The sequence below is a fragment of the Lucilia cuprina genome, chromosome 6 (assembly GCF_022045245.1).
Source record: "Lucilia cuprina isolate Lc7/37 chromosome 6, ASM2204524v1, whole genome shotgun sequence".
NCBI classification, from domain to species: domain Eukaryota; kingdom Metazoa; phylum Arthropoda; class Insecta; order Diptera; family Calliphoridae; genus Lucilia; species Lucilia cuprina.
In genome coordinates, this window is record NC_060954.1 from 63,270,898 (window position 1) to 63,298,799 (window position 27,902).

The window sequence follows — 27,902 nt, forward strand, 5'->3', positions numbered from 1 at the left end:
TTAATCAAATTATAGTTAAAGTAATTTTGATTTAAAGTTTTTAGTACGTTATACTTTGCAATTTACTAAATGACAATTTTGATACATAAAATTTGGCTTAAATGTTATATTGAATGCAGCAATTTAGATCTGACATATATTATTGAATAATAACGGACTAATTATTGGGAAGTTCGTTTATAGGAAAACTGAATATCGTTGTATACAATCTCTTGACCTAACGATAAGTGAACATTTAACATTTTTTCTAAAACTATATATATATAATACAAACCTTTTTAAATATGGGAAAAAACGAAATATTTTAATATAGAGATTTTTATTACTAAACACAACACTTCTTTTATTTAATAAACAATATTGAAAAATCGGATTATTAATATTTACATAATATTCTATTATTTAAAATAATAATTTATATTAACAAAGTCTTAAAGAGTATTTCAATATTCGTACAGTAATTGCATGTGTAGTAATTATTTATATTTATGTATTTGTATAAAAACGCCATTTGACTTAAAATAATAATAAATTATGCATTAAAAAGAAAGGCAGCATAAGCGGAAAGCCATATCCTTATATAATCCAACAACGGAAAACTACAACAAAAACTTAAAATGAAAAAACCATAAAATGCTGAAACAGCCATGGAGGAACTGTGTTTTTCTTTCTTTGGGATACAATTTCAGTTTACAAACGTGTTTACGTTCATCTACCCATGATGGTTGGTTCGTCAGCCATGGCAATTTCATCGGTTGGAGCTTTTGCACCCTTCTTTTTACCCGAGTACCACATAAACAATAGACCACAACTGAGATTAACAACAAATGTAAACCAAGCCAAATAAACTCCGGCACCATATCTGAAATTAATAAATTAATGCTTTTTCAGAAAGGAATTTTATCCGAATAAACAACTTACGTTAGTTCTGCTCCATTTGGATAGGCATAAAACAGATTTTCTTTTGTGTAGTCGACGGATGCAAACAAAACCTGTATGACAACGAGAACGGTAGATGCTGCAACTAAATCAATACCTCCTGCTAAGCGTTTGAACATGTAACGTGGATTTTTGAAGGTGTAAAACGAAAACACCGATCCCAAGCACATTACAAATACAGTTATGCACGCGAAAGAAGCTTGGGAGCGAATATAGTCTATAACGAAAGATATTTTGGATATCAGACTAATGTTCTTACACAATTCAATTCAAATAAAATAATTAACCCATTAAAGTCCAATCGAAACCAGGATCCAAGCGCAATTCATTGGCATTAGGGAACATATCAATATATTTGCAACGACCTAGTTAGATAGTAAATGTTAGGATTGTTTTATTGTAAATTTTAAAATATTAAACATGTATCCGATATCTTACTTAAATAGGTGTATTCATAACCATTGGCGATTTTTCCTTTTTTAGGCGGGAATGGAGGCATCAATTGCAAAATGACTCTATCATCATTCAATATAAATGCAGGTACTCCTAAATCTCTGGCATATGGCCAGAATAAACGTGGCACGTAACGTTTTTCAGCCCATCCTTCAAATATAGCGGCCTGAGCCATTTCCGGTATAACAAAATTATACGTTGTGGCATTAATGACTACTTTTTGCAATGCCTTTCCAAATATTTTATTTCCCTCTATGTGACGCACATTCAAAGGATCAATTGCTATTGGCTGGGCATCTATAGGATCTATATCATTTTTCGCTTCTGGAGTAGACAGCACCAATTCCTGAAATGCTTTTCTAAATGTCTGAAATTCCATTTCGTCTTTTAACACCCAATGAGCAAACATACGCCTCTTTGCTGCCTCCGTAAAATTAACCAATGGAGTATCGACAATTTCATCTCTAAACTCTTTGATGAAAGCCATGTGGGAACAATTATTTTTCGCTTCACTTATCACATTAGGATTTTGAAATGCTATCGAAGTAATATTACGCACAACATTAGCATTCGGTAAAGCGGTTGGTGTTATAGTATTTCTACAAAATCTCCATAGACCCGAATGGGATGATACAAAGAAACGCCTTGTTTCTGGTATAAAAATTCCTTGAAAAATAGAAAAAAATTTATTTGTGAATGACCTTTTAATAACCAAACATCAGACATTAATAACCAGACATCTGACTCTTTCTGGATATTACACTATGGGTGATTCTGAGATCAAGTGGAAAAAAAATGGATAAAGATATGCAAAAATGTTCTGCAACTAAAATTTACAGGAATGTACTAGCATGGTAAACCTTGGGATCCAAAATAAGCAAGATATTTGTAAAAAATGTTTAATTTTTTGATCGATAATATTTCGCTTTAAGCTCCATTCGACTTATTTTCCTAAGCTTTATATTTTTAGACCTGAAATATTATTCATTAGTAACAAAATTTGTAAATCAACCATTTAGCCGTTGACATGAGTGTTTTTAATTTTTTTCTTTTGTTTCATTTTTAATTTTTCCTACGCCACAGGAAAATTTTGCAAATAAAATTTCTTTATGCATATTATCATCCAAAAATATATACAATGTATATATCATATGTATGTAGGTTTGTATATAGGTATATATTTTTAAATTGTACATTTTTTCTGAATTGTCAACAATTTATAAATTTTAATTTTGGATGGTTCTTAAACAACGTGTAAATATAGTATATTTGTTATTATGTACATATGAATACTTTAAAGTTAAATAATAACAATTTGCAATATTTAATTAAATTATCTTGAAAATTGCGATATAGCGTGCGTACGTTTACATGGACACACAGACCGACAGCCATACGGACAGGCGGTCATAGCTAAATCAAAATTTTTGGGTTTTACAAACATCAGAACAAACTATATCCTACTATATCTTATAAAAGTTAATTAAAACAAATTTTAAATTTTAATGCATTTTATTCCAGAAATCTTTGTTTTATTTTTTTTGTAAAAATTCTAATACAAGGGGATGTATAAGGGTGTCACTAATGCAATGATAATCATGTGCTTTAATTTAAAATATATACAGCGACACAAAGCACGTAAATTATTACAACACTGGTTGAAATGAAACACCTGGTATTTTTTTAAATATTTCAATAGTTAAATAAGAGTCCCCAATACACCAAAAATAATTCTTTATAAGGGGTTATAGAATTGTTTCAACGACAATCATCTTAAGCTACAGTAGTTTATCTTACCCTGTTTCCCACCACTTATAATAATCCAATGATCTGTTGAAATTGCTATTATCCACAATATTAAAGATATGACCATTAAACAACTGCACGAAAACAAGATACGTCTTTGGAACATATAAGCCTTCATTAAAGGCTTACGGGCATCATCTCGACCAATGGTCGAAGTTGATAAATCACGTTTCATTTTCTGTAATAGAAATTGCTTCAATCAGTTAATATTAAATACTTACCCCCATATTCATAAAGGCCTAATAAAGTTATTGATGGTTTATTGTAGAAATTTTGTATGGAAAATGTGCGTAATAAAACTAAAATAAGCATTTCTTTATGAATACAGGGTTTAAAATGAAATTAAAAAATTGCTTCGATTTTAAATAAGTTGCAAAGAAGTAATATCATAAAATGATTTTATTAATTTTTTATATAAAAAACGTAAAATTTAATTTCGAATTTAAATTTAAAATATTAATGTATTACGATCTGGTTTCCTAATGAAATTATACAAATAATACAGCGAGCACTTGTAAACCTTTCATTTTCACAATTTATTCGAATTTATAAAAATACCTTTCGAACTTTTTGCTATTTCTTTTTATTTTCATTTGGTTAAATGTTTTATATATTTTTTTGAATTATTTTCTTTTTCTACACAATGATTTTTTCTTTGTTTAAATTTCTTTTTAATGAAACCCCACAATATTTTTTATTTTAATCTTTAAATAATTTAACACACTTTATTTTTTTTTTTAAGTAAATGTCAAATTTTAAATATTTTCTTTAAACTAATTGATTGGTTTTGGCTCGTTTCTGAAAATTATTGGAAAAGTTACACATTATTCAAACAAATATTTTTTAGAAACAATATATACATATATATATATATATATAAGTTTGATTTTTGAACATTCTAATTTTTTTTAAATAAATATTTATTATATTTTAGTATGTATTTTAGATGAAATATGTACATAAAAATAAACTTGACACATTTAAGTTGACGTTTAAAAAAATCTTTTTGTTAAGTATTTCCTTATTCAAACGTACGTACAGAAGAAAATTTCATTATTGCATTTATTTTTATTTTAAAAATGATTTATTTCTTAAAATCTTATTTGTTATGAATTTTATGTTAATTTTTTATTGGTATTATTTTTAGTATTTAGTAGCATATATGTTCACACAACTATTTTTATTATGCAATTAATTAAACATAAACAAAATTTTTAATATTTCTGATATAAATTTGGAATAGCACACTTATTTTTTAGTTTTATTTTTAACCGTGCGCTTCTTTAGTTTTAATGCTCTGTTAATTGCAAAAACTTTATATTTTCTTAATATTAACATTACAAGACAATGTGATCAAATTGTTTTTCTTTCGTATTTTATTTTCTTTGTTTTTTTTTTTGGTTGTTGTCAAACTCACATATCGCTAACTATTAGAAGAGGTCGCCTAACGAAATCGTACTAAATGACAGGCTACTGTCAGACTAGCTAATAGGCTAGAAATCCCCAGAATCAGTATTTAGGCGCAATATTTAGAAGAGAAAACATTTTATTTTGCCAAAGTAATATCTACCGACAGATTCAGATACATATGTATGTATGTTTTTCGTTCACATCGTTGTCGTACACCGAACATTTTCTTTGACGAGAAACAATATTTATGTTGAGTTATTTGTTTAATATTAAACAAATAAATACATAGATATTATTTGAGAAATTCAATTAAAATTATCTTATTTTAGGTTTTTTAGATTTGATTTAAAGTTTCATTAGTAATATAATAATATATATATATATATATATATATATATATATATATATATATATATATATATATAATAATATATATATATATATATATATATATATATATATATATATATATATATATAATATATATATATATATATATATATATATATAGTATATATATATATATAATATATATATATATATATATATATATATATATATATATATATATATATAATATATATATATATTATATATATATCAATCTCTCAATATCTCTATGAAATACATACATGTCTTTTAGTACAGCTTTGTTAAAATTATTATATTTATATTATAATTAGATTTAAGAATCGGTATATATTTTCTTTTGGTGTATACACTATTATATATTCATAAGCACAAATGTTTTATGTTTATGATAACAATAGTTCTTTTTACTCTGATATTAGGAAACATCTCTTTTATCGTTTATATCGGGTGGTCGATCGGTATGTTTATAGTGAGTATGAGTACAACGTCATAGTTTTCTGGGGAGGAAGATGAGAATAAAAAGCATTAATAAATTTTACTTTTAGCTACATAAACATTGATGCGTTGAAATATACATACATTTGCTCTAACTATTACCTATAAAATGTTTGTATGTTTTTCCCTCGATCTTTGATTTGTTAGCAAAGAAAGAAATATTTTTTGTTTTGATGGACCCACGCAATGTGAATGTCTCAACACCTTTCTGCCCCATACAGTAAGCAGCATCACTACCAGCAGCAGGTGTAAATGAGCAAAAGTAAGAACAACAATTCTATTTCTATAAAAACCCCATAAAATGGCACTGTGTGGACACGAAAATAAACTAAATTACACACATATGTATGTATGTACGTATATTGTTGGTTGTTGTTTTTCTTTTACTACGAACACAATTAAGAAAACTTTTTTTGTGCACATTTGTCATAAAGTGGACACATGTCTGAAATATTTTTTTGTTTGTTCTTCAAATCACTGTCCAATATTTTGAAAAATATTTACTCATGTTGGGGTTTTTTGACTTCTAGTGGGCGTTAATGGAATGCTAATGTGATTTTCTATACAAAATCACAATATTTAATCGCAATATTTTCCTTGTTCAATATATTTCTCACAGAAACAGTTTTTTTTCCTATTTTGCATTAAATGGGAGATAACAAAAAGTCTTTGATTCGCAAATTTGTATGTAAGTACTCTTAACAAGTTGTTTTGCTTTTATCTTGTTAAGTGATTGTTAATTCCTTTTTGAAATTTATCTTTAAAGTGCAATAAATACAAATTTATAGAAAATCACTAACAAAATAAATTAATTGAGAATCATTGCATGCGATTTAATATTTAAAATCAGAGTGAGGCATGTTTAAGTGAAAAAATAGAACCACTTGTTAAGGTTAATACAAGTGGCTGCATAAATTGAACGGCCAGTGGCTGTTGGCGATCTACAAATGTAGTATATTTTACTCATATCTTGTCTATCTTGTAACCAGACATGAGGCACAGATACATATGTACATACACATTAATTTGTATGTATAAAATGGGTAATTTTCTTGATTTTGCTTAAAATTTGGCAAAACATTTCATAAAAAATTAAATTGCCATAAATTTATAATTAAAACATAAACTTGAAATATGTGATTGTTTGTTATTTAGGAAAGTCAATTTTTATCAAATAATTTTATTTCATAAAAATTTTTAATAAAATCAAAATATTTTTTTTTTAATATTTTATAATTCTGTTAATTTTTTTTAGTGAAAATAGTAAGAACTACTAATTGTATATTTTAATTTACGATAAATAAATCAAGTTAAAAATATGTATTTCAAAATATAATTTTTTTAATTTAACGCCCACTAAAATCAAAAAAATGGTACACTAAAGGTATTGTGTTGAAAAATGCCTATAAATTAAAATAATTATATGACAAATATTATTCTTTTGAATATATATCAAACTTTTTTAATAATGCCTTTGCCTAATTAATTTGGAATAAATAAAATATTTTCTGATTTATTAAAATGGATTATAATAATTTTTAATAAAAGCTGATTACCGCAACAATATTATTTCAACACTATTATCATTTCATCTAAAATGCCGTTAGTAAATAAGCCTGAGAACTAATATTATACAATTTAACTCTTAGCTAAACTAATTAAAAAAATCCATTAAACGATTAATAACAAGTTTTAAAAAGGTTCAATTTATTTTGTATTTGTATAAAAAAATATATAATCAAATACTATGAATATTTAACAACAACAAAAATAAAAATTTAAAAATTTTCTGTATAAAATCAATTATAAGTAGTAATTAAATATACAATTTTTGTTATAGGTTAAACTAAATAATTTAAATTGAGGTTTTGATAATTGAAATCCTATTCAGTTTTTTCTGTGTATACAAGAAAACAATGCACATATTTTATTAACTTTTGTTAATTAACTTTATAATAAAAATTATAGTTATAAAATTGAAGTTAATTCTCTTTTGCATGAAAAGAGAATTTTTTTAATTTAGACTCTTTGATGAGTTTGTTGAATTTTGGTCCACCCTGGATAGTGTACCGAAAATAAACAAATAGTTCCATTTTTAATGATGTACAATTTTATACTGCTGTGACGCCTATTTTGCAGTAGTGCAAAGGAAATGTATGTTTCATAATACAACACATTCTAAATGACTTCCTAAATTCATCTTATTCCTAGAGATGGGAAAAGGGTAAAAACCAAATTGGTTAATACCCAGTAAAATGAATAAATTGGGTAAAAATGGGTAAATACCCAGGTGTTTACAAAAAAGCTGGGTATAAACGCTGATTGTAAAAATTTATTAAATTATATAAAGTGGATGCTGCATCTGTAAATATGATAAATGTTATAGATATGTATGTATGTGTTCGTTTGTAGACATTTTTTAAGAGATTCAAATTACTTGCTATAAAACCCTTTTAAACTTTTCCACCAGTTGGTAGGTGGTATTGCTGGTATTTTTCTTGTGTAGAAATTTCGAACTTAAAAAGTTTAACACTACATACATATGTAACTAATTTAGAAAATGTCAATTAATTTTGCTTATATCCCCTTTTGAAAAATATATAATATACATATACAAAAGTATAAAAAATTGCATTCCACTTTGAGCTTCAAAATACTTTTCAAACTCTACTGTGAAAATGCCTAATTTCAAACTTTAGTTTCTTGTACTTATAACCGATGCGTTGAAAAACTTTGTCTATATGAGTGTAGTACGTCATATCAGCTTTACAAAATATAAATTTTTTATCAAAAATCCGAACTTTGCAAAAAACATTTTCGAAACGGAAATCAATAAAATTTTCCACCGTGGCTCTGGTTTATTTTTCAGTAAATTTTGTTTGTTTTGTGAATTAATATTTATTTTTTACACAAATTTATTTTCAAAAATATCTATGTAGAGTAAATTAATATCTTATTATTCCTTATTGGGATTAATTCGTAATGAACCTAAATCTAAATTCAGTTCGGTGAGTACTTCATTCTTTGCAGGTCCTTGAGTTGTTAGATTTGCTATAACTTGTTGAATTTCCGGGCATCCTATGCAAGCATTACGTATTGCCAATATACTCCATTCTTTCATTACTAAATGCGAAATAATGGAAATATATAAATAATACTTTAGTTTAATAAATAAAATACTTACAAGGGTTCCGGGCATCCATATTGGTGCATTCGAAAAGGGCTGGCATTAATTGTGTGTCCAAACAATATCCCTTGTTTGTGTCATTGTTGTAGAGCAAGTTGGCAATGCAGCGTACTAATAGTGTTTTCAATTCATATGAAATTTCAGATTGATAATCAGCTGAAATAGATGAAGTGGGTGCCACCTCCTCTAATTTGTTCATTGGAGTGAAAATTGTATTAGAACTTTCTTTGCTGGCTTGAACTAAACAACGTAGAAGACTAGATACATTTAAAAACAGGGAGTGGTCCGTAGCATAAAGTTCAGAGTAATTTTCGGAGCCTGAAGCTGATGCTATACATCGTAAGAGAGCGTAGGCCTCTTGCGGTTTCATTTTATCAACCTCCTGTAATGATGCTACACGCAAAATGCAATCCGATTTGATTTTAAATTCCTTGGAAATATGCTGTAGTAAAAATGTGTGAACAAAACCATTTGGACTGTCTTGACGAAGATAGTTTATCAAGTAATCCAAAAATGTCAATCTTTCATTAGTGCTCAATTGGGCATAACTCTTGACTGTGTTGCGTCCATCTTTCACCAAGAACTCTTCGAATATGAAATGTAGAAAATCGAATTGTAGAGAACATTTTTGTTCTAATATTGAATGCCAAACACATACCACAGCTCTTAAAACAAGCGGTAATTGCACCATTGAAGTAGCAGATTCCGACCTCATTACATTATAAACTATCATTAACATAACATCTACTTTTCTATCCAATGTCATTTTTGTATCTAGACATTGTTGCAAAATGTTGCTACCATGTTTTTGCCATACTATTGTCTGACTTTGAGGATTATTAACAATCATATTGGCCATTAATTGCCATCCTATTGTTTGTAATTGTTTAATACTTTCTTCATTATCAATAGCCACGAACAATAAGCTCTGTAAAAATTGTTGCAAATTCTCATTTGATGCAATTTGGAACTGTATATCGGATCCACGTGCACATAAATTTCTTAATAATCTCAAGTTTTTTAATACGTCATCAGCATTTAAACAAATGTCGTTTTGTTTTAATAAAATGTTATTGATTATTTCACCAACTTCCATTAGAGGATCACTGTTTAAAAATATAATTTACAAATAAAACAAAATTTTCAAATCGAAAACAAAACTTGCCTCATTTTCAATTATTTTTGCATGCACTAGTGTAAAAAAATGTAAACAAATAAAAAGTAGCCAGATAGATAAAGTTGTAGAATTCTCAGGAGATTTAAATTTTTTTAAATGAATTTATAAATATATATTTTTTTGTATTTAACATATTTTTTCTATTTACCAGGTAATTTTGTTTCAACTACAATTGCAATGTAGAAGGTAAGAGTTGATTAAGTAAAAATAAGTTCTGAAAACATTTTGATTACTCAATATACATACACTAAATGAATTACGTTTTACTCTTTGAATCCGATTTTATTTAATAACAAACTACCTATCTAAGTCAAACAAGAGGAAAGTGTAAAAATTTTCACTACAGTGATTTCAATTAAAATAAATTAAAATTAGAATTTGTTTTTTTTTTTAAGTTACATCTGGCAACTTGTTATTTTGTCATTTCTATAAAAGATAAAAATGACATCTTCAGAATCATATGGGAGTCTATAGACTAGCCGCAAACACATTGTTAATATAATAAGAAGAAGATATAAACAAACTAAAAATCTAAAAAATGACACAAAATTATAAAATTCGTAAATTGGATAGAAAACAAAAACGTTGTGAAGCTATTATACAAAATGATTGCAATATTAACGCCTCCAAAGAAGAACCTACGAAATACGTTGCGATACTAAATGCCGGTTTATCAACAGGTCTCACCGAAGAACTTGTTTTGGAAACAGCGGAAAAATATGGACAAATCAAAAGGTTGTTAATGTTACCCAGTAAATCATATTGCTTTTTGGAATGCGCCAATGTAAGTGATGCTGTTTCTATAGTAAATAATATGCATGGTTTAGCGCAAATTGGTCAGAATCAATCGGTAGTGTACTTAAGTTATTTTGAGGAATTGCCCAAGGAAGAAAATTCATCATGGCTTAAACCTTTACCTAATGGTTTAATTGTAGTAAAGGACTTTGTGACAGAGCAAGAGGAGTATCAATTATTAAATGCTTTAGAAATTGAAAATGATTCCTCAGTTGATTCGTCTTTAAAGCATCGTAGAGTAAAACATTTTGGTTATGAGTTTCTCTATGACATTAATAATGTAAATCCAGAGCAACCATTAGACAGAAAAATACCATCAGAATGTGATTTTCTATGGAAAAGATTGGAAAATATTTGTGAAAAGGATGGAGTTTCGTTTGAATGGCAAGAACCAGATCAGCTGACTGTAAATTCATATGAAGCAGGACAGGGAATCCCAGCTCATGTTGACACTCATAGTGCCTTTCTGGACCCTATTCTCTCACTTTCTCTTGAGGGAGATGTTGTTATGGAATTCCGAAAAGGTTTAGAGCGCAGCTCAGTTTTGCTACCTCGTAGATCATTGTTAATAATGTCAGGAGAATCGCGTTACGATTGGACACATGGTATAACACCTAGAGTTATGGATGTTGTCTTAACCTCGAATGGAAATCTTTCTACAAAGCTTAGAACAAAGCGTACATCACTAACATTTAGAAAACTTCGAAAGGGACCATGTTTGTGCAAATACCCAACATTGTGTGATTCCAAATTAAATCAGAGCTCCTTAGCTACCACCGATCATATTGGCAGTGATAAAGCAGCTCTTCTGGAGGAACTTAATGTTCACAAAGTATATGAAACCATAGCTACACACTTTAGTGAAACACGTCACTCGCAATGGCCACAAGTTGCAGAGTTTTTAAAAAGTTTTCAACAATCATCTGTTCTGCTTGATGTGGGTTGTGGAAATGGAAAGTATCTTAATTCCAATACCGATTTATTAAATATTGGTTGCGATCGCAGTAATGGACTTCTTAAACTATGCAAATCGTTACAATATAATGTTTTTCGTTGTGATTGTCTGCATGTTCCGGTGCGTTCCAATACTATTGACGGCTGCATAAGTATAGCAGTAATACATCATTTAGCTACCGCTGAACGGCGCTTGGATGCTATAAAAGAACTTGTTCGTATTTTAAGGCCATCGGGTAGAGGTCTAATTTATGTTTGGGCTAAAAATCAAATTGCTGACAATAAAAAGTCATCATATTTAAGACAAAATAAATCTATAAATAAAAATAAAACAACTGAAGATGAACTTAGACAGCAAACCCAAAGACAATTGGAAGAGAAAGCTAAAGAAGCGCCAGTAGCACTACCAGTCCACTCAAATCGTACAACTTTTCAACAACAAGACGTTCTGGTTCCCTGGAAAGTAAAGACATCACAAGAGAAAGATCAACAAAAACGAGAAAAACCAACATTTCTCAGGTACTATCATGTCTTCGAGGAAAATGAATTGGATGTATTGCTGCAGGGAATTTCTGAGGTTAAGATACTAAAAAGCTATTATGATCAGGGCAATCACTGTTGTATATTTGAAAAAGTCAAACTTACCGTTGATTAAAACATGAAGCAGAATTTGTTCTAATTGTTTGTTCAAAATAAATTTTCCAAAGGAATTTGTAACTCAATAATGAATAATATGGAAATCCATAATAAAATTTAAATTAAATAAAAGTTATATTTTTAAAGTATTTCATAATTTGGTTGTTGGTTTATTTATTTTAGAAGGCGACACAAATATTAATAGAAGATTTAAATTTGATTTTAAAACTTATTAACTAATACAAACAAAAATTAAATATTTTAATAAAAATTTTAAAACTATATGTTTAACATTTATTGTTAATTTAATTGGACCATGAATTGACAATTCCATTTTAAAATATTTTCTTCTTTTTTATTAACTTACATACACATGTATGTAAATATGTATGAATATATATAATATACTATAATTATAATTTCATATGTAGTTTACAAAAACGTTATTACTAAAGAATACAAATAAATAAAATTTATATAATTTAATATTTTTAAATAAATCATTAGTAAAGATAGGATATATATATGTATGTATGAAGTATTTGTTTTTAATTCAAATGAATTCTGAGATATGTTATTAAAACCGATCATAGTTTAAAATTTGTATAGAGCAGGTATTGTAAAATTAAGAGAGATTAAACCAAGAAAAATATATATGTATTTCTGTAACAGGAAAAGGGTTTTTATAGTACAAAATATTTGATTATGCATGTTTTTGTTTAAATTTTGTTTTTTGAAAAAAAAAACAAATGATATTTAAAAAATTTAGATTTTCTACAAAATGTATGCATGTAAATTTGCTTCAAATGTCTAAGAAATTTTGTGGGGTTATTTATCTAAATTCTCTATTTTGAAATACTAGATTCCCTAATTTATATTTTTACAATTTCTCTTATGATTTAAATGTATTGATGAAATGTATTTCGACATTTATGGAGTTATGGAATAGATAGATTATATTTGCATGTATAAGTAGATTTGGTACTTTAGGTTTCCATTGAGTGTAGAATTTTTATTTAGGTGTATAATACAAATTTCATTTAAATAAATATTATATTATCTAAAATTTTTTATTGAAACGGATTATTTAAATATATAACTAAAAAATATTTATTGGTTAATTTTTATATATTAGATTAGATCAGGTTTATATATGTATATATGTACATATATATACAAATTATATAGAACATATACGTATAATTCCTTGCAAATTCTATATCTTTTCCGTGAGAGTAAGTTCAGTGTTTTTGCTGGATATATTTAATAACATACTTATCTTACTAAAATTGGAAATATATATATTTTTTGTATACATGTATATGTATATATCCATTTTGTATATATATGGATTTTTTTAAGGTAAAGCTTACACCATTGTTCCTTGAAATTAGGGAGTTTGTTAAAAGGATTTATAAAATTGTATTAAGTACAATCTCTACATGAATTATAAATGTAAAACATTATTAAAAAATATAATGTCTAAACTAAAAGTTAATAATTTTTATTTTTTGTGTTTCATTATTATTAGTTTTTTTTTAAATTTTAAATTTAATTCCTACTTACATAAGTTTTGGTTGGTCTCTGCTTTCTTTTGGTTTTAACATTAAAATATTTTATTCTGATCTGTTTTATAATAATTATTATAATTTTTTGTTTTTTAAATATAGTGTTTTTTGCCTTTGTGCCATTTCCTTTAAAACTCTGTGTGATATGCTTTTTTTACTTTAAGATTTTGGCCCATTTGTATTCATTTAATTAAATTTTGTTTATATACAATTTAGATCAAAACATTTTAAATTGGAAATAAGTTTAAATGTTAAATTTTTGAAGAATTTATTAAATAATTTCCAATTCAATAGAATTGCCTTAATTCAGTTTAAAATGTTTTAAAAGTATGTATGTAAAAGTGCATATGTTTCATTAGTTTGACTAGTTGTAAGTTGTTAAATTTTCCAAAAATTGCTTGGTTAATTAAAAAAAAAATATCAGTTAATTTTAATTAACGAAATTAGAAAAAAATATTTGAAAGTAATTTGTATTTGAGGGGTTTTGCGACCATAATTTCTTCTCTGTGGATTTGAAATAATTATTTGGTTCCATTTCTTTTCAGAAAAAGTAATGTGGCTTAATACTAAAATCGTCAAATAGTTTACATCTCTGGTAAACGAATATCTCTTTGTCGTTTTGTATCATAAGTCCAGATAAATTTTAATAAAATTTAATTTCACAATTTTTAGTTGTTTCCAACTTAAAGTATTTCTCTACTTTGAGAAAAGATAGGTATGTAACAAATATTGGCCCATTTCTGCATTTCGATTCGATTCTCTGCCACATAAACAACAACTTACAAAAATGTAATTACGATCGAAATGCAGAATACACACAATCGTAAAGCATTGAAACGAAATGAAATTGCTTCTTCTTTTTCTTACGATTCAGTTTTTTGTTGAAATACCTTTTTTCGATCATTGCGTAACTGAATGCGTAAACGTAATCGAAATGCAAAATAGGGGTGATTAGATTTATATCCAAGAAAAGTATTCGTAATATTTCAAGAAATAATTAAATTTTCCTTGAACCATTACAACTAAAATATTTGCGTTATGACGTTCTCTGACTGAAGTTAGCGACATTTACATTAATATACATACATACAGTTTTGACCTAATTATCCCAACAGTTCGGCTGAATAGTCCCGAACTATCTATTAACATGACTATCTATTTAACATGTGTTTACCCTAAGACGAAATCAGTAGTCACTCCATATATAACGAATAGACTGACACAACAATGACCATTTTTTAAGTATCCTATCTTATATTACTTGTCGACTGTAAAGTCACTCTTGATCATAAAAAGTACATTCGTGACGAAACACGAATTAGAATCAATTTATTAGACGTTAGTGTAAATTACAATCTTTTTCGGATGCATTGAATGTTTGTCGAACTGTTGGAATATAATATATTGTTTTAATTAAATCGTGAGTGTATTAAAAGTTTAATTATGACTAAATTATATTTAATGCTTGTATGTATCTGTTTAGTATACATTTATACATATAATTATATAAAGTTTTTATTTTAAAGCTTAAAATCGATTTTCAGTTTTTTTTTTTTATAATTAAAGCTTTTTTTCTCATATTTGAAACTTATGTTGTTATTTAAGTTAGAGTTTCGTCCAAAATTTGATATACCGAAACATTTATTTAAAATTGTAGATTGGATAGAAATTGGAAGGAACATTTATTTTATTTGTTAGTTTTATTTATTATAATATGTATCTTGTTACCTTTAAAATTTGTCAGAAGGTTACAAAAATAATTATGTATTTAAAAATCTAATCTATATATTTATTTTTATATATTATAAAACAAGTAATTGACCATTTGTTTTTATTTATAAATGTATTCAAAAAGAAACTTACTTATATCATTTAGATTTTTAAACTATTTACAGAATTTGTAGGATTTAAATATATAAAATTGAAAATAATAGCTAAATAACTAAAATAAAGATTTTACAAAAAAACAGGGGGGGTTACTCCGTATTTCGATACGAAAGAAAATGTTTTTGAAACATAATTATCAAATTCACAAACAAAAACAAATCAATAATAAAAAATACAACATACTACGATACAACCGTACAACACCGATTGTGAATTAAACAAATGTATTAAACATTTTTACAGAGTAACCTAGCAGTTCTTGATTTAAATGATAATGAAATAAGTTTTTGAAAGAAATAGAAGTATTTCTAAAATATAAAGAATCTATCTTTGTCTTTATAATAAGACATAATAGATACATATGATTTGAATGAAATTAATGTAAATATTTTGAAAAAATGTGTAATTGAAATCTGAAAAAAGGTGGCTTGACGCTAAATTAAGACTTGTAATTGGAAAAAGTATCATAAATATTTTTAAATCTAATTTATTCCTTTAATAAAATATTGTATATTAAACCCCTTATTCTCAAACAAAGGTGCAAAAATGTTAATCTTTTACGGATATAATACAATTAAAAAAATGCTTAAATTTTAAATAATTTAAATAAATATTAAGAAACATCGATTAATTACACACAAATGGACATCAAGAATTAAAAAAAATTTAATAATTTATAAAATGTCTATAAAAATATCTCATAACTTGTTAGTTAAACCATAGATAAAATATTAGAAATCTCAACTTTGCATATGAATTGTAAAATTTTACTACAAATTTTTGAAAATTTTTACAATTTATATCAAAAAGTAAGATAATTAACATTTATTTTTACTGACATTTCCTTCCTGAACTTTAATTCATTTCAATAAGTAATTGTCAATTCGTTTCCATTCCATTTCTATTAAAACATTTGCTATCTACTTGTTAGTTGTCATCGATGCAGGGATGTTTTTCCAATTTTAAATAAATGTTTCGGCTACCATTTGTTACAAGCATTCACCAGGTGGCGGTTTCTCATCGGATGGCGATGGTGATGGGCCTGACACTGAAACCATCGGTAGATTACTTAGTTTAGGTGTGATGCATTTTAATTTTAATGCTTTAGGACTACTGTGTGCAGATGATAGAACCGGCGAAGCAGTAGAAGAACGTTGGCGCACCAGGACTTTAGATGTCTTGGGCATTGAGTTGATGGCAGGAGACATTGTCGTCGCTACATCGTATGGTATTGAAACCAATTCTTCTACAGTGTCGGCAGAATCATGGGAAGCTGAGTTTAATGAAACCGTTTTGGCTGAACTCAATGTAGGATGTGGTAGTGGTGGGGGCAATGGCGGCGGTATTGGTGGCACTGGTATTGCCACGGCATTATTTTGCTCCTCTCTGATGTGAGATGGAGGAGTTTCTATTGAAATACTACCCACCACTTTATTGGAAGTGGTTACTGCTGCTGAATGACTTAAAACACTTGTGGCTGCCAATAGCTTTTCCACATTTGTCTTAAGAATTGCAACCGGATGATTTTCCACACTTCTTGAGCATTCATGCATTTCGATGCCATTATCATGCTGGGCATCGTTGCCGTTACTGTCGTCCGTATGCCATTGGCGGTTTTCAGCAAAACTTTTCTGTAAAGCAAAAAAATATCACAGTTAAATTATAGTAAAAACTACATATATATGTATGTATATTGATATGACGTAATCTCAATGCATCAAGTTTTATACCTTTCGGCCATTGTCCGTTATATTCTCGGCACTCTTTGCTTTACGACATAAAACACTTTGTGATCCATGTCGTCGCAAAAATTCAATGGAATCAAATCCTCTTCCTTCCGATGACACAAAAATAGCTGAATTAATGCGACTACGTGTTATACGTTCCGATATCGATGTCGAGTGTTCCTCTTGAAAGACATGGAAGTGCTGAAATTTTCAAATCAAATCGTCATATTATTTTCTATTATACGATTTCCATTTCCCCTTCCAAAACAAAATAGATAAAGAAAAAAACACAAATCCCCCATGACGACATTTAATAAAATCAACAAAACACTTAACTTAAAAACAATGAATGAACGGAATGAATCACAAACATGGAATTACAATTATAACTGCAACTGTTGTAACACAAACAAACACAATTACAAATAAAAAATAAAAGAAAACGAAACGGAAATCGAATAAAATAAAATAATAGAAATGTAAAATATACGAATGTAATTGAAAATAATGCTGCTTACACGACTACAATGTAGCGGCTGATAGGCGAGTGCTCCGCAATCGCTGCTATCAAACTGTAAGAGAAGAAAGAAAAAAAGAAGAGAACAATGGAAGGACAAAAATAGAGACAACATTTTAATGAATCTATGGACATACACAAAGACACATTACGGAACAAATTAGTAAGTTGTATGTATTTTTGATTTAATTTTTTCTTAAAAATAATTCGGTTTTGAGTTTATATTTTCTTGAACATTTATTTTGGTGTAATGATTTTAAAATTAAGCATAACATAAAGTAATAAAAGCCTAAAAAGTAACAATTTTCACAAAAGCAAATGTGTAGTTGTTCATTAAAAAATTAATTAAAATTAAAGTATTGTTTTTTTGAACTAACACTAATAAAAGAGGTTTAAAGCAAAAAATCAAATGCTCAATATTCGTAATGATTTATAATGGTTCGAATGCGTCTTTTATAAAAATTAGCAATGATTTAACTATGATTTTTCAAAACAAAGTTTTCACAATATTTGTTGTACCTGTAATATAATTTTCTAAAATATATCAGCAATCACAAAAAATCGCAATCACAAAAATTGCTCATCTATCGCTTACAATGACAGACAACCGTCATGGTTTTTTTTATTAGCCAAGTTGAAAATAATTCCAAAAATTCGTAGTGATTGTGGATCTAAATTACCGGCTAAATTGGGAAATTAAGCTGATCGCTGGCGATTCCTAGCTCCTAACTAATACGAGCATAATGGGTAATATTTCTTTAAGTATTGTGGTTTATTTTCAATTTTTTTTAATTATTTTCACTTATTGGTAATTTTTTTTATCAATTTTGGATAAATTTTAATCCCAATAGAACTTACGAAAGGGTTAAGTCAACAAATAGATTGACGAATGAATGGAGCTAGCAAATTGTACAGATTTACTTTGAAATATCTTATTTAGAGTAAGATCATTTGCGATCGTTTTATTTTTAATATAAGTATTAATAATTAAAATTTGGCCACTTGATTTCGAGAATTTTTTTTTTCCCTTTTATCTTAAAATCAGGCAACGTATGAGTAATATTAATTATAACTTTATAATACATAAAGTTAAATAACAATAAGTGAACAGAAAAAACTAACTTTAACATTATTACATAATTATTAACACTTCTGAAGTTTATTGGATTACATATGGGATGAACCTTTTGTTAAATAATTATATGTTTGTATTTCAGTATCTTATACTAATTAGTCCTAATAAAACATTCTAAATTAGATGTAAAAAAGGTAAATAGGTACATGGTTAAATAATAATTTGGTGTTGAAATATAAAGGAATTTAAGAGAAGAAGAATTAGAAGAAAAAGAATTAGCAATAGAAAAAAGAAGACAAAGATTTAAGAATGGTGCAAGAGTTGTGCAAAGCATTAGTAGTATTTAGTTGTTGTTTTTTATTTTTATTTTTGTTTAAAATTCAAAGAAGCTATAAAATTAGTTTTACTGGCATTAACTTTTTATTAGAGATAAAATAAAAATGGAAAATTACGGCAATCAAATCGAAAAGAATAAAAAAGATAGAGGAAATAAAAAAACATTCTGCTCATTGTTCATTTACAAAAGACAAATCACAATTTGTTTGTGTAGGTAAAGGTGGAGGCATCAACTGGGGGTGGTTCAGTGTTGGTGTATTTAAAGCAACTGTGGGTATGTGTGCGTGTTGGTTGTTTGAGTTTGTGTTCTAAATTAAAGTGTATGTGTGTGTGTGTGTATGTGAGTGGGTGCATGAACAAACCAAACAAGCAAAATTTTATACGCAATGGAAGAATACAAGTACAAGTGTTTTATGCACGTATTTATGTATATTTGCACGAATTAAAAAAAAAACATTTGAATTTGATAAATGTTTGATTAAATGCTGAAATTGAAGTGAATATTTGTTAAATTGTTCTATTTTGAACTTTGGCTCCATCTTTTTCGGGTGATAAAAAAAAAACAAACAAAAAAACTATACAAGGAGACAAACACAAATACGATAACGAATATTTTCAATATAAACACGAACGAACGATAGATCGAACGAACGTTACAATTTGAAACTCTTTTTCAAATTCCAGTGCTTATAAACAGGTGACAAGTGCTGTTTGTCTAAACGACAAATGAATTGTGCTAATAATCCACACTTTTTAAAAATGCATTGATTTTGAGGGACCAAACAACACACAATTGACCAAACGTTATGAACTGATTTTTTGTTTTTTTACTTTGTGTGATTTACATAAAGAGAAAGTATTTAAATTGTATGCTGCTAAAGCGACTTACACTGTGACGTTCGGTCGTGGGATTCGTATGATTTAATGTAGTTGAATCAGTGCGTATCGTATCACTGGCAGCCATGCTATGACATTTGGGTAAATGTGAAGAGTCACGACTATCACGCGAATCTTCGCGCGAACGTTCAGCACACGAAAACTGTCGTCGATACTGGCGGCGACGACGGAATGCATTCGGATTGGTTGTATGCATGGAATATTCACCAATGCCGCCAGTAATGGGACCACTAATGCCACCACCTATACCACCGCAAATGGAAGGTGCTACTGGCGGTGGTATGGCACGATAGTAGCAGGGATCATAACTAAATTGTCTACGTCTCCACTCTTGGTATTGGCGATAGTGACTAAATAGTCTACGTCTGCGTAAAATTATTTGTTTTTTGGCCTCTAACAGTTCTAGATCTTCGTTTGTTGTGGTTGTATTGTCTTGGGAATTTTTCAGTATACTGCGTTGTGTGGCAAATTTATTTTGGCGCATTCTGTGTTCACTCTTGACTTTGCCAGCCGGCTGTCGTCTATAATCGGGCTGTATTAGATCCTTTTGTACTCCATCATCCTCCTCCCTTAGTATCTCGTCCTCTTCTCTATCGCTTAGGACGAATGCTTCCTCTCGGTTAGTATTTATACTCATGTTGCTGGCATGTTCATGGTGAGGTGTATTCAGAGCTGAACTATTGGCCATTGCTTGGCTATCGATGCTCTCAACACGCCGATATCCTTCCGATGGTGAGACTTCTTCACCATCGGCAATTGCTGGTTGCTAGCTTTCTACGTCGGCCTTGTGTAAAAGTGCAAATTGACATCCACAATCACGTTCCAATTCACGTCTAGGATATTGAAAACAGCGATCGAATATACCACACCCTTCACAGCGTGGTATACACTAATGATTTTGTGATTATCATCAAGTAGTAATAGTTGAGCAAAAACAAATGTAGAATGTAATAATATCCACAGAATGAAAGAGAAACATTCGAGTAAAATAGAAGAATTGTTTTGTAATTGTTGTAATATCAACTCATTAACGAAATTTTTACATTAAACTACAGTAGTATAACAAAGAAAGTTTATTAAAAATTTATAAAAGGATTTGGGACATTAACAAAAAAAAAAGAACAAGCTTCGAAATGCACTACAAAAATCAATCCCACGTATGTTTGGTTGATTCATTTTAATTTATATATTTTATATTTAATAATTCTACTTTGTCATATGTATATCCTCCACTAACCCGGTTACATAAATTAAAAGTAAAATTTTATTTATTTATATTTCTTAACGATCTTAGTGGAGGTTACACAAAATTTGATAAAGATAAATGGAAGTATTTCATTGGGTGGTGGTTTTCTATTAAATAAAATAAAATGAAAATAAACTATAACTTTGAATAAAGTCTAAACTGAAATTAAGTATTTCATTCATTTGGTAAAATTAGCTAAACTTTATATATAAATAATAAACTAAACTTTAATAAAAGCTTAAAGCGGATTTATTATATTTTTTTGTTTCAACTACAACGTTAAAAAAATTAGTTTTGGCAAGCAGTTAAATTAGTAATAAATGGTATCTTTTATACCTTCTTCACTTCTTAAGTGTAAATCTTTTTCTTTATTTCTAAATAACTTGTGCGCCGCTTATGACGCTTAAAAAAGTAGAATCTAATTTAAGTTTTCTACGCATCAAGGCATCCTTAGTTTTTGTACTTGCAACTTGCAGCAAATAACTTCTCATTCTATTTTTTGACAACCACGTAGAATGCAAAGAAAATTAAAACCTCCAGCTTTAGGGAAAAAGTTAAACTACATCTTAAGAAGACCTGCTAAGACCTGGGTAAAGGTCAGTAAACTATATAGACTAGACTATAGCGAATATCAAAAATAGTTTTAGTTAGTCAAAATTAACCTGCGTGCTGAAGATTAATGCCGGAGATCCACACTACGCGTCTTCGCGTTAAAGCATTACGCGCTTTTCATGCTTCCTTCGCGTTCTACGCTTCAAGTTACATGCGACGCTTTTTAAGCGTAAATTTTTTGTTTTATTTTTAGAAAAACTTCGCGTTTCTCTACAGCTTTAATTTATTTTTTTTTATCATTAAACTCATTTTATTTTAGAAAAATTTATAAATACACATTAAATAAACAATATAAAATGTAAAATCAGCTGGCATGTTTATGCGCCGCTTGTGACGTTTATAAAAGTAGAAAGTATATCTTCTTTAAGCATTCTACGCGTCAAGGCATTCTACGCTTTTGTACTTGTAACTTTCAACATACAAATACATTAATTCTACTTTTTTGACAGACGCGTGGAATGCGAGAAAGAACTCGTGGTGTGGACCTCCAGCTTAAAAGTTCTATGTGATCCTCAATGACACGCTATTAGCTTTGATCCAGTAAACACTTTGTTCTATTTAGTCTATCAACTATCTTATAATGACAAAATCTAATAATTAGTTCAATTTAATTTTATAAACCCTAAAATATACCGAAAAATTTAACATATTTTTATTTGTTGTCTAAAACAACTCTTTTTCCTGAGACCCTAAATAATATTTTGTAAGTTTCATATAAAATTTCCGATAGTTGAATATAAATATTTACAATTAAACTATTTTTAGAATAACTAAATAATATAATTTTAACTTAAATTTAAGCTAGAAACTATATTAAACAAAATGAACTCAGTGCTCCATGGTAAATATTGGGTAAAACTAAATGCGTTTATTTTTACTCTACATACTCTACTCTTGTAACTTTAACTGGATAGTACAATAGCAGTAGTAGTAATATATATGTATATTAAATTATATATGCAAATTAAAAAAAATAGAAGAGAGCAGTGCAAAACCATTAAGTAAAATTCTTTAACAAAAATCACAGTCCAAACATAAAAATGAATTAATCATGATCTGAAACTATTTTAGTAAAAACACCAGATATGCTTATTGTAGCGTATAGCCTTTCGCTTTAGCATTCTTAAATATACAACAGCCAAGTTTGAACAATTTTTTTCTTTTGGTATTCATGAATTTCCATTTCAAAATGGAAAACGGCTTATTTTATATTAAAGGGACAAAAACATTTTGGACAAAAGAAAAACTGTGCTGTTTCACCCTAAAAGAAAAATTTCTGCTGAATGAAATCTTTGTTGTATTAAGTGTGATACTCAACAAATGTTTTTAGTCTGGGTAGTTTTATAGATTAAATTGTAGTAATATGAATTAATATACATACATACCTACATACTTTAACATAGTACATAGGTATGACCTTTAGAAAGAATAAAGAGGTCACAACTATTAAAGTTCACAAAAGTAGTTGTTCAAAAGAAAATTTATTTATTAAAAAATCATGTTATAATAATGTACTCATTAATATTAAATTATTTAAAATATTAAATTAATAATATTTAAGGCAGATCTAGCTTAACGTTAAACGATTGACATTTGCAGAAACCCAACCAACTAACACAATGTTAAAGGTGTTAAATTTTTAAAAAGTTCTCAAACTTAGAAAAGATAAATATGAATTACGAAAACTTTGAACTTTGCAAAAAAACAAACTGTAATTTTATTTGAACATTAGTTTAAATAAAATATGAATTTCCTAACAGAAAAATGCTTACATAAGGAAAATATGTAGTCATAAATGTGTTGCACCATTTGAATGCTTTATTTTTTATTATAGCAGGGACGTGAAAATTACTGTTTTATTTATCGATAAACTAAATAAAAAAATAACTGTAAAGAGTTTACTGGCTAAAGATATGAAATCAATATTATTCTAACATTTTGAAATTTTGCTTTGCTTGACTTTTACTTAATGGCCTTTAAAGTAGACAATTTGCACATGGATAAAGAGTATTTTGCTGACTTTTAGAATTGCAAATTTTTAAAACGCTAAAAAAATTAATGATTCTTTGGGGCTACATACTTTCATGCAAACTAAATATATACAAAAAAATTTACTACAAAAATTTATTTAGATTTTAAAATAAAATGGAACAATTTTTGCCAAAGAAAAACTTATTTTGTTCAACATAAATTTGTTTCAAGAGACTAGTAAAAATGAACACTACTAACAAGGAGAGATAAAAAAGAATTAAGTGGTAGAAAAGTATCTTTTTTTAATATAAAAAAGATGTATATTTTTTGTTTTTGTACCTTAACGAACAAATCGTGATGTAAATTCTAGAAGTAAAAAAAAGAAGAGTAGGGAAAAGAAGGGGAGAAAAAGAAAACAAGAGAAGAGGTATTTGTTTTGCTTTAGTTGTCTGTTCAATACTTAATTCTAGGTAGTATTTTGTAATAAAATTTCTTATAAATAGAAAAGCAAAAGCAGTATTAGTAAATATTTGGTAAAAATCTTTTTATACTTGAATATCACATTACATATCGTTGTTGTTATCATAAAATGCTAAGAATCCTAAACCATAATTCGAATAAATAGCAGGACAGAAGAGAAATATAAAAGAAGTTAGAATATACAGTCGCGTATCTTAACAATATGGTTGAAAGTAAATTTTCACTATCAAGTCATTTTCTGAAGGGACTAAGGTGATGAGATCTTATCATTACGGAAATTACTTAAATTTATATAACACTAAGATTTATCAATTTTTGTAGAGATTCTACAACATTTAACATAATTATAATCGAGTCAGAATGTGATTCTGAGACGATTGGTATACTTTAAGGTGGGTTAGGATCAAATTTATGTATATGTTATACCCTCCCCATTATAGTGGTGTAGGGTATAAATATGACCTAACGTTAGGTAATAGAATTTTTGCAATCAATTAATCTGCTGATATTTGAAGGAATATTTATATATTGTATTAAATTTTTAATTAATTTAATAAATCTTTTAATTGAATTTAATATTATTATAATATTTTGAACACATTTATATACATATTTTAAAGAATTTTACCTTAATTCATGATTCTGAAACAATTCGAAAAGGGATAAGGTATAAGGTAATACCATTTTCAGAAGGGCACCCTATAAACAGATACGATCATTACGAAAAGTCAGCAGTATTTTTAGTTTAATATAAACCTTAGTTGCCTTAATTTTTGTAGAGATATTAGGATAGTCTGGTTGTGTAGTGTTAAGACGAAATAATTGACAGATATTTATATAAATTAACTCCGAAAATAATTCTCTGACGATTGGTTTACTCTAAAGTGTGTATTGGACCCATATTTTTATTTATTACAAATATCATAACGATCGCTTAATATTTCTTCCCTACTATAGTGGTGAAGGATATAAAAAGGAAAGCTGCTCTCACCAATAATGTTAAACTAAACCATTCGTTCAAATGACTAACTAAAATCCTCAAATTGTTCAAATATTAGTTAAGGATTTTAGCATTTTAAGTGACAAGATGTTTATAGTTGAGTTAGCAAGAGGCAAAGTAAAAATAAACAAAAATAATTATGACTTCAAGTTATGATTGAGAGCAAAAGAGCTAAAAGTTAAGAAGAAGGGGAAGACAATGTAAAAGTTTTCCGGTAGCAATGAGATAGAAAGAAAATCAAGCACCAATTTTTTTTTTTTTAAAGAATATATTATCAACGGCGAATCGAAAATAATTTAATGTTTAAATTAAATTCTGTTGTTATTTGGTTAAAGAAGATTTTGTTTGTTTATTGCGGGTTTAGCAAATTAAATATTGAAATTGAAAATGAATGTTAACCGAAGGAAAACTTTGTGATTGAATGATATGATAAAAATTATTATAGGGACTTGAATAAAAAAAACAACAACAAAAACCAAAAAACAAACTGAATTAAGTAACCGTATTAATACGCTTTTTGCATTTTGTTTTTTTGTTGTTATTTCTCTTCAAGACGTATGACGTATGTATTTTTGAGTATCTAAACAAAACTCCAGTTTATTGTTGTAACATGGCTTAAAAGAAAAACCAAAAAAAAAAAAAATGAACTCTAAGGAAATGCTTTTTTTGTATGCATGTGTATTTGTGTATTTTTGTCAAATCCCCTCTAGACAATTCAATTATTTTTGCTGATTGCTCAATGTTTCCGAATGAGTTCACAAAAGGTTAAAAAATGTATAAGTGAGTATTTGAGTAGATGTTTTCTAGATGGTTATGTATGTGTGAATGTAAAAACGTATGCATTGATGTGTAGATACATACATATGTAGTTGTTGTTTAGTTTTAAAAATGTGTTTGGAATATTAATATTTTGTTTGTGTTATAATTTTTTACTTCGTTCATACCTGATGAGAATGTTGGCCATTACAGACACCTCCACTGCACACACCCGTGCCGGGTACTTTCAACTGTTCATGCTTGTAGTCTGGTTGATAAGGCAACAGCATGCGTATTTTGCCCCAACGATTGAAAAATAGAGCAATTGCTCCAGCCCAAACCATTAAAACTATCAGTACGATACCAATTTCGACACCACGTATCTAGAAAAACAAAATATATGGAGAAAGGCAAACAGTGAAGAAAATATTATTAAAATGTCACATACATAAACACATATACATACATAGATGTGTGTACATTAGATTGGACCCCAAAACAAAATTTTGCGGAATTTACAAGTAAAAACAATTAGTTTTTGAGTTATTTTTTGTGATTTTTTTTTTAAATTTCTCACAAAGGAACTAAATTATGTATTGGTATCATGTCAAAAGGTTATTATTATATTAGAAGCCACCCTAATGTACAATCCATTCATGTGTGTAAATATTGTTTGTAACACAATAAGTACATACAGACATACTAAAAAATACAAAATAAAAACGACACGCACTCTAAATAACACCACAGTCATAAATAAATAATAAACAAATAAACAAAATAAAACAAATAAATAAATAGAATTGTAACCTTTACATACCGTTGGCAATTCCCTGTGTGTGCCATGTGACAAAGAATTTGTCGCGGTAGAGGTGACACCATCCTCACTGCCATTCGCACTCGAGTGACCACTAAAATTTGTTGCTCCTCCTAAACTCATGCCACCATTAGGGCCAGACCCAGCATTTGTTAAATCCTGTGTAAATGCTTTTGGCAAATCTAGCCATATGTTTAGTATTAGTTAAAATTTGAAACAAAACTTAAAGTATTAACAATTAATTAAGGCAATACTACTCGAACGTAATAAAAAGAATAGAGTGTTTTATCAGCTGTTACGTATTTTCCCCCATTTACTTTACACGTTCGACTACTTTTGCCTTTTTAGCAGTTAGAGACGTAATAACATATTAATTTGCAGATTTTATTTACCTAATGTTCTGAATATAACTTGACGACTGCGATATTTTTTACCCAGCCATACTGCAGTGACTCCAATTGAATATTGCGTTCCCGGCGTTAAGCGATCCAATATAATTGCTTCACTATTCCCGGCAACATTCTGTACAACCCTGTAACTTAAATTAATTCAATTACCACTCAATGCTTTCAACTACAAATAATAATTTAATTTAATGTTTTATTGTCTAATTGTAACATGTATAGTTAATACATGGATGAAACAGTTATATTGCAGAATGTGTCTTTAACAAATTAAAAGTAAATAAGGTTTTTATAATAAACTAAAATAATTAGGTGCAATTTGTTTATTGATATAAAATTGATTTTTTTTTTAATTTTCTTAAAAAATTTTAATTTTCCAACATTG

The 27,902-nt window shown here is 27.9% G+C and overlaps 4 protein-coding genes across 35 annotated transcripts in view; 1 reads left to right on the plus strand and 3 right to left on the minus strand.

Annotated features, from left to right (window-relative positions):
- Positions 1 to 310: 310 nt before the first annotated feature.
- LOC111687423 lies at positions 311 to 4,802 on the minus strand. 3 transcript variants are annotated; one of them, XM_023449867.2, is made up of 6 exons: positions 4,616 to 4,802; positions 3,190 to 3,376; positions 1,378 to 2,058; positions 1,227 to 1,304; positions 922 to 1,156; positions 311 to 862 (listed from the first exon to the last, which is right to left on the minus strand). In XM_023449867.2, exons 2-6 carry the CDS (start codon positions 3,371 to 3,373, stop codon positions 709 to 711), a joined length of 1,332 nt encoding a protein of 443 aa, XP_023305635.1. In that variant the 5' UTR covers positions 3,374 to 3,376; positions 4,616 to 4,802; the 3' UTR covers positions 311 to 708. The 3 variants fall into 3 exon arrangements, with proteins under 3 accessions (XP_023305635.1, XP_046810383.1, XP_046810385.1); XM_046954427.1 differs by lacking the exon at positions 4,616 to 4,802 and adding an exon at positions 3,667 to 3,788; XM_046954429.1 differs by lacking the exon at positions 4,616 to 4,802 and adding an exon at positions 3,757 to 3,786.
- Positions 4,803 to 8,347: 3,545 nt separating this feature from the next.
- Positions 8,348 to 12,373, plus strand: LOC111687412 (alkylated DNA repair protein alkB homolog 8). The gene is made up of 3 exons (XM_046954394.1): positions 8,348 to 8,483; positions 9,991 to 10,025; positions 10,235 to 12,373. The coding sequence occupies exon 3, from the start codon at positions 10,378 to 10,380 to the stop codon at positions 12,241 to 12,243; it is 1,866 nt and encodes a 621-aa protein (XP_046810350.1). The 5' UTR covers positions 8,348 to 8,483; positions 9,991 to 10,025; positions 10,235 to 10,377; the 3' UTR covers positions 12,244 to 12,373.
- On the minus strand, positions 8,432 to 9,949 carry LOC111687434 (ataxin-10). The gene is made up of 3 exons (XM_046954430.1): positions 9,828 to 9,949; positions 8,660 to 9,768; positions 8,432 to 8,598 (listed from the first exon to the last, which is right to left on the minus strand). The coding sequence occupies exons 1-3, from the start codon at positions 9,830 to 9,832 to the stop codon at positions 8,432 to 8,434; spliced, it is 1,281 nt and encodes a 426-aa protein (XP_046810386.1). The 5' UTR covers positions 9,833 to 9,949.
- Positions 12,374 to 12,961: 588 nt separating the features above from the next.
- LOC111687185 overlaps positions 12,962 to 27,902 on the minus strand; it is a 47,680-nt gene continuing 32,739 nt past the window's right edge. For 23 of the 30 annotated variants that reach the window (XM_046954414.1, XM_046954412.1, XM_046954419.1 and 20 more), the window contains 7 exons: positions 27,506 to 27,651; positions 27,117 to 27,295; positions 26,485 to 26,679; positions 24,400 to 24,426; positions 17,925 to 17,978; positions 17,410 to 17,607; positions 12,962 to 17,310 (listed from right to left, as the gene is read on the minus strand). In XM_046954414.1, coding sequence (XP_046810370.1) covers positions 16,669 to 17,310; positions 17,410 to 17,607; positions 17,925 to 17,978; positions 24,400 to 24,426; positions 26,485 to 26,679; positions 27,117 to 27,295; positions 27,506 to 27,651 — 1,441 coding nt within the window. In that variant the 3' untranslated portion in view covers positions 12,962 to 16,668. Of the gene's footprint in view, positions 17,311 to 17,409; positions 17,608 to 17,924; positions 17,979 to 20,223; positions 21,061 to 24,399; positions 24,427 to 26,484; positions 26,680 to 27,116; positions 27,296 to 27,505; positions 27,652 to 27,902 lie in introns of those variants that run through there. The other 7 variants (XM_046954420.1, XM_046954422.1, XM_046954421.1 and 4 more) reach the window with 7 other exon arrangements.

Coding starts and splice junctions, on each gene's coding strand:
- LOC111687412 (XM_046954394.1), top strand. CDS start 10,378: ATGACACAAAATTATAAAATTCGTAAATTGGATAGAAAACAAAAACGT.
- LOC111687434 (XM_046954430.1), bottom strand. Junction 8,599..8,659: donor TATGGATGCCCGGAACCCTT/GTAAGTATTTTA, acceptor TTTCGCATTTAG/TAATGAAAGAATGGAGTATA.
- LOC111687423 (XM_023449867.2), bottom strand. CDS start 3,373: ATGAAACGTGATTTATCAACTTCGACCATTGGTCGAGATGATGCCCGT. Junction 1,305..1,377: donor TTATGAATACACCTATTTAA/GTAAGATATCGG, acceptor CTATCTAACTAG/GTCGTTGCAAATATATTGAT. Junction 863..921: donor CCAAATGGAGCAGAACTAAC/GTAAGTTGTTTA, acceptor TATTAATTTCAG/ATATGGTGCCGGAGTTTATT.